Source organism: Ictidomys tridecemlineatus, chromosome 2 (assembly GCF_052094955.1).
Source record: "Ictidomys tridecemlineatus isolate mIctTri1 chromosome 2, mIctTri1.hap1, whole genome shotgun sequence".
NCBI classification, from domain to species: domain Eukaryota; kingdom Metazoa; phylum Chordata; class Mammalia; order Rodentia; family Sciuridae; genus Ictidomys; species Ictidomys tridecemlineatus.
Window position 1 is genome coordinate 145073215 of NC_135478.1, and position 7197 is coordinate 145080411.

Consider the following 7197-nt stretch of genomic DNA (forward strand, 5'->3'; position numbering starts at 1 on the left):
TCAGTGGGATTAAGTACTTTCATATCATTACACAACCATCACCATCATCCATCTCCAAAATTCTTTTTATCTTGCAAAATAAACTCTTCATCCATTAAGCAGTAACTCTCCTTTCCTCCTTCCCCTGGCCCTCAGCAACCCCTGCTCTGCTTTTTATCTCTTTGAATTTGACTACTCTGGGCACCTCGTGTAAATGGAATCACATAGTGCTTGTCTTTTGGTGATGGCTTATTTCAGCTAACATGATATTCTCAAGGTTGGTCATGTGACATGCCAGCTTCCTTCCTTTTTTTTTTTTATGTGTGTGGGGGCATACCAGGAATTGAATTTAGGGGCACTTAGCCACTGAGCCACATCCCCTTCCCTATTTTGTATTTTACTTAGAGACAAGGTCTCCCTGAGCTGTTTAGTGCCTCACTATCGCTGAGGCTGGCTTTGAACTTGAGATCCTCCTGCCTCAGCCTCCTGAGCCTCTAGGATTACAGGCGTGGATCACTTTGCCCTGCGATTCCTTCCTTTTTAAGACTGAATAATGCTCCATTGTATGTATGTTTGTACCCTGAAGGTGACACAGGGTAGTTCCTTTCTGAGACAGTCAGGAGCTGAGGCTTTTGATTGGACAGCTCATCCACCCATCCAGCAGCAAGCATTTGGTTACTTCCATATTTAACTGTCACAAATTATTATGAATAAGGCTCCTAGGAACAAAAGCATACAAAGACATAATCTTTGAGATCCTGCTTTTAATTCTTTTGGAAATGCTGAATTCTGTGATGATTCTATTGTTAATTTCTTGAGGAGGCCTTGTGCTGTTCTCCAGGTGCCTGTTCCGTCTTACATTCCCATCCTGCTCCCCGGCATCCTCACCAACACTTGTTGTTTTAATAGTAACTGCCATCCTAGTGGATGACAGGTGGCATCTCATTGAGGTTAAGAAGCTTCTGAACGTATCATTATAATTCTATGAGATTATAAAAATAATGGTAATTTTGTTTTAAAACGGTGGAAAATATAAAAAGTAATTTTCTTTTCAGAAATAATTACTGGTAGCATTTGAAGCTATTGAAGCACTCCCACTTTCTCTTTCCCCCACTATTATTTTTTTTTAATAGGGTAGAGGTCAGACTACATATACAGAATTTTATCCTTCATTTTTCACTTACTTTCAGGTCATGAGTAGTTTGCCACCTTATTAAATATTTGATACCATTCAGTTGTATAGTTTTGCATTTTTTAAGCAAAAACTTAAAACTCTTGTTCTGGGGCAGCAGCAGGCCTTGCCTGGAAGGACGCAGGCAGGCAGCTGCTGGACCTGTTGTTGAGGCAGCCATGGTTGTATTGTGAGTGGGCCGGGCAGACTGCTTTCTGTAAATGGAAGCCCCTTGTCCTATTAGGAATAGCTGACATTTTTTACAGGCTGGATGGTGTTCTAAATGCTTTGCATCTGTTAACTTACACATCCTCACACACAACCACTCTATGAGGGAATGCTCTTATCATACCCATTTTACAGATGAAGAGACCGAGGTCCACTGTGTTATATAATTTTCCCAGGGATCCACAGGTAGTAGGTGGCAGAGCCAGGATGGGAGACTGGCACCTTACCATGCAGACCGTGTTAGCCAGATCTCAGATCACCCATTCTGGGGACAAAAGTCAGCTTCATTGTTGCAGCTGCCCACCAAGATTGCAGCAGTCCTTGGTGCCTGACTTCCTGACATTTCTCTCCACATATGAGGAATGCTGCTGATGCAGTTGGTGCCCAGGGGTCCTGACCCTTGCATCCTGAAGACACTTTGCAGGTGCTGCTTGTACCACTCAGTGTTGCACATGGCTGTCCTTTCAGGCCAGCATGGACTTTTGTACTCTGAAGGTGACATGCAGGTAGTTCCTTTCTGAGTCAATCAGGAGCTGAGACTCTCAACTGGCAGCTCTCCAAAACTTTGCAGCGAGACCTGGTCTCTAATTGTGCAACTTCCTGATTGACAACATCTGTTCACAAGGTCTCCACTGCTGTTTATTCTCTCTTTCTCTTTTTTTCTTTTGGTGTTGGGTGTTGAAATCAGAGGTACTTAGCCACTGAGCCACATCTCCAACCCTTTTAATATTTAGAGACAGGGTCTCACTAAATTGCTTAGCACCTCACCATTGCTGAGGCTGGCTTTGAACTTCCAATCCTCTTGCTTCAGCCTCCTGAGCGTCTGGGATTACAGGCGTGCACCACTGTTCCCGGGGCTCTTTATTCTCTATGCTTCTGCCTTGCATTGGAAATCCAGAGCAATCCATTAGGGGCCAACATGAGAAATAGATGTCCAGGCCACAGCTCTAGGGACTGAGTGAAACAGCTGCCTCTACTGACAGAAAAAAAGGGGGAGCCTGGCCGAGTGGGAGGAGCTAACTTGAGCTGACTATCTCTGTCCTTAGGATGTGGGGCAATCAAATAGGGGATGAAGGAGCCAAAGCTTTCGCAGAGGCTCTGAAGAACCACCCCAGCCTGATCAATCTAAGGTAAGAGCTGCGCCTGGGGCTCCAAGGCCCACAGGGATCCTGGCCATTCTGAGCTCTCCAGGGGAGGAGCTGGTGGGGAGAGAGCTGGTGGCTTTCCAAATTTGTCAGGGATTTGCTGGTGTGATTTTTCTTTCTCTAATTTTTTTTCTTGATGTGCAAGAGGGAAACAAGAAAGTACATTATTTTTAAGTGTTCAGCTCAAGGAGTTTTAGCAGACTCACATCAATGTAGCCACCAACTAGATCAAGATGTGAGATATTTTGCAGCCATTCAAGTGCTGTTGGAGATCAGGGAGGAATTCCTAAGTAGATAAAACTGAAAAGAATGCTAGTTGATAGATTCCTGCCCCTTTTCCCTCATGATGGTGCTGGGACAGAGGGGACCCCTCCCCTCTGGAATTGGAGTTCCCCTTTCCCAACCCTCCTTCAGGCCTGTGGCCTAATCCTGGAGCCTTGGTGTCTCCCAAGCTCTGCCTCTGTCCCAAGTGCCATTGAAAGGAGTCCAAGACAGTGGGAGTAATAGCAGGAGAGACTTCTCAGGTTCTCATTGATGGGGCCCGCAAATGTGGCGGAGTGCCCTGGCCTCCTCAGCCTCTACCCTGCGTATGAAAACCTGAGTTCTGTGTCCTTTATCCGTCTGGACACTGCTGGAGCAGTTGGTCTTCAGTCTTGTGTCTGTCCCGAGCATGACTCTTTAGCAGCAAGGCCTGGGCAGCTGCTGACATGACTGAGCTCTTCCATGTGCTCCCCCAGGTTGGCCTGGGAGGTGCCACATCCAGATGAGGCTTCCCCACTGTTTCGGTATTGACGCCAAGGCCAAATGTGAACCCGTCTCTAATGAGTTGTTTTCCTTCCTAGTCTTGCAGCCAACTGTATCTCCACAGAAGGAGGAAAGAGCCTTGCCAGGGCCCTGCAGCAGAACACGACACTGAAGATATTCTGGTAATGGCCAGTCATTTTGAAGGGCTGGGCCATGGTAATTGTTCCAGGGACTGCTTACACACAGCCTGGAATCTTTACTGAAGAGGTGCCTCTCAATTGCAAGGGCTCATTTAATTTCCTCCCAGAGAACAAAAACAGCTGTTTTCAGAAACAGCTGGGTGAATGGGCCTGCAACTTATGGGTTTACGGTCTTATCCTTATTGCCATCCTTGGCCTCAGGAGAACCAGAAGGCTGGCCACTGGAACTGCCAAGAATCCCCCCAGAACATCCTCCATACGCCTGGCAGAGTCCAGCTCCTGCCTTCCCAGGTCTCTGCATCAGCATTTGGCCTTCAGTGCCCCTGCTCAGCCCTCACCCATCACCTGTCACCGGAAGCCCCAGTCCTGGCTTCTTCCTCCCTGCACTCCAGGGCACTAAGTGGATGGTGCCACCTGAGAGTGCTTTTTGTTGTTCCTTTATTTACTTTCCTGTATCATAAATTCCTTATGGGTGAGCAAGTTGCATTACACCCTCTATTTCATCCACCCAGGGCCCAGTATTAGATTCTGCTCAGATGTTTACCGAAAATAATGCCAGTGTTGTCTTTATGAGTATTCTGATGTTAGATCTACTGGACAGTAAATGCATTTTTAAATTCTTTTTCCTCAAAAAAGTCTTTGAACATTTTGAAAAAGTAACATATGCTTTTTTTTGAAGAAAAAACAAGTATGACTGAAAATGTTGGATGGAAGTTTGAAAAATAAGAACTGAAACTACCTCTCTCATGTTTTCCAAATACGATTTTTTTCTTTCTAACCATTTTTCTCTCTCTATTCAAATATATACAAAGTAGAAGAGCATTTAGCAAATGGATTTAAAAATATCTTAGCTGCCTGTTGTACATATTTGACATGTCCCTTTATGACATTAAGTTTCTCTCCTGATCTCAAATAATACTACAGAGCTTTGGTAACAAAAACAACATAGTATTGGCATCAAAACAGACAGGAAGGGCTGGGGTTGTGCTCAGTGGTAGAGCACTTGCCTAGCATGTGAGAAGCATTGGGTTCGATCCTCAGCACCACATAGAAAAATAAATAAAATAAAGTTATTATGTCCAACTACAACTAAAAAAAATGAACAGACATGAAGACCAATGAAATAGAATAGAAGATAAAGAGACAAACCCACATTATACAATAATTTCATTTGAGCACAGTGAAAGTGCCAAAAACATATGTTGGAGAAAAGATGGTACTGGATAAATTGGATGTAGAAGAATGGACCTAGACCCCGATCTTTCACCCTGCCCAAAAGTTAAATTAAAATGGGTCAAAGATCTAGAAATTAGATGAGAAACTTTGCAACTGCTAAAAGAAAACATAATCATCCCAACACATTTTTGCAGTCTCTAACTCCCTTAACAAGATACCTAAAATTCAAAAAAATAAAACCAAGAATCAATAAGTCAGATGGAATCAAATTTAAGAGCTTCTGTACAATAAAGGAAACAGGAGTGAGAAGAGGGAATCTGCAGAATGGGAGAAAATCTTTGCCAGCTACTCCTTTAACAGGGGATGAATATCCAGACTATATAAAGAACTCAAAAAACTTAATATAAAAATCCAAATAAACCAATCAATAAATAGCCAAAAGAACAGACATTTCTCAAAAAGAAATACAAATAGTCAATTGTATGAAAAAAATGTTCAACATCCCTAGCAATCAGGGATATGTAAAATAAAACAGATTTTTGTCTCAATAAATAAGTAAACAAACAAACAAACAAACAAATGAAAATTTTATGACAGAGACTCATTAAGTGTGAGACTGGCCTCAAACTTGCCATCCTCCTGCCTTGCCTCCTGAGTCCCTGGAATTACATTGTGTGCCACCATGCCTGGTAAGAGCACTCAAATACTGTGCTCTCTGCCATCTTCTTTGTTCAATCTATCTCACTCTCTCTAAGGCTACACAATGTTGCATAGCTGTTCATTATTTTACCAGTTCTTTAAATTATTCCAGTTTTGCATTTGACAGCTAATATCACAGTGTACACTGCAAGGTAGAAAGCTCTGCTATGCATATCTTTGCACCTGACTTTTGTCTTAAGGGAAATACATTTAAGATTTGGATAGTGCTGGACGCAGTGTCACACGCCTGTAATCCCAGCAGCCTGGGAGGCTGAGATAGGAGGATAGAGAATTCAAAGCCGGCCTAACAATTCAGACTGTGTCTCTAAATAAATGAGTTTCCATAAGACTAGAGATGTGACTCAGTGGTCAAGTGCCCAGATTCAATCCTCCAGTACTCCCCCAACCAAAAAAAAAAAAAAAAAATAGATTTGGATAGTGATCACATGGCCCTTCAGGGGAAGACTTTTAAAAACAGTATACTATTCAATTATCCTCATTATTCCTTCATCCACTGAAAAAAGAGGGTCCGACCCTAGTTACATCGTGAACTCCTGTGCTTATCCAGACCACTGCTGGTTTTAAGAGCAATTGAGAGGCTTCCTGAACTTTCAGTCACTGAACCTGGGTCCTTTGCCACTGGCCTCAGAGCACAGCACTGAGCACACTTTACCATGCAGTTGGTGGGTTTCCCCAGGTTTTCATCTTGACTTGGACAAGCACCCTGTCAGCGATGTTTCTGGGTCTTGGAGCTGGAGGAGACCCGAGTCCAGGCCCTGGCCCTGGTTCTCTGTGGCTCTCTCTTCTGTGAAATTGGAGGCTCAGTGGGGGTGAGGAGTGCAGGCTCCTGGGCAGGCAGGGGGCTACGAAGAAGGAACTCAGAGCAGGACCTGCACTAGAAATGAGTTTCCATATATGTGTGGGGTGGGGGGCTGCTGGGAGCCTGTACTCTGCTGCCTTCTCAGCAAGCAACTAGCCGCAGAGCTGGAGAGACCCAGGCCTGGTTCTGGCTTCTGTGAACTCACTAACAATGTCTTCCGACTCAACCCTCCTGAGTAATCACTTCCTCTCTTTCTAGGCTGACCCAAAATGAACTCAATGATGAAGTGGCCGAGAGCTTTGCAGAAATGCTGAAAGTCAACCAGACATTGAAGCATTTATGGTAACTCAGCCCCAAAATTTCCAGACTGTGACGTTCACGTAATATTTTTTTAAGATAAAATTGACATATCACAAAATTCACTCTTTTGAGGTATATAGTTTAGAGGATTTTTAGTATATTCACAAGGTTGCACAACCATAATGATCTATTCTAGAATATTTTCACTGCCCTGTACCCCCCAACGAAAAACCCTTGTATGCCTTAGGCAGCTATGCCCAACCTTCCCCTCCCTCGACCCCTGACAAACACTAATTTGTCTCTGAATTTGCTTATTCTTGGCAATTCGTATAAATGTGAGCTCTTGTCTCTGTTCCACTGGTATAATTTTCCAAGGTTAATCTTTGTTGTAGCATGTATCAGTACTTAATTACTTTCTTATAGCAAATGATACTCCAAAGTGTGGATATATGACATCTGTCATTTGATGGGTGGTTGGGTGGTTCCTACTTTTTGACTGTGTGAATAATGCCACTGGGAGTATTTTTGCAAATGTATTTTTATTTCACTTGAGTATATACTTAAAAATAGAATTGCTGGGTCATATGGCACTTCTATGTTTAACTTTTTGAGGAATCACCAAGTGCTTTGCAAAATGACTGTTTTATGTTCTCACCAGCAACATAGAAGGATTCCAGCTTCTCCATATCTTCCTCAACGCTTGTTGTGGTCCCTCCTTTTGAGTCTAGCCATGCC

General features: G+C 43.4%; 1 protein-coding gene across 4 annotated transcripts in view; it reads left to right on the plus strand.

The window, feature by feature from the left end:
• Positions 1–7197, plus strand: part of Nod1 (nucleotide binding oligomerization domain containing 1) — a 50870-nt gene that overhangs the window by 30317 nt on the left and 13356 nt on the right. For 3 of the 4 annotated variants that reach the window (XM_078039903.1, XM_021722259.3, XM_040291813.2), the window contains 3 exons: positions 2425–2508; positions 3366–3449; positions 6421–6504. In XM_078039903.1, the coding sequence (XP_077896029.1) occupies positions 2425–2508; positions 3366–3449; positions 6421–6504 (252 nt within the window). The remainder of the gene's footprint in view (positions 1–2424; positions 2509–3365; positions 3450–6420; positions 6505–7197) is intronic. The other variant, XM_013355982.4, reaches the window with a different exon arrangement.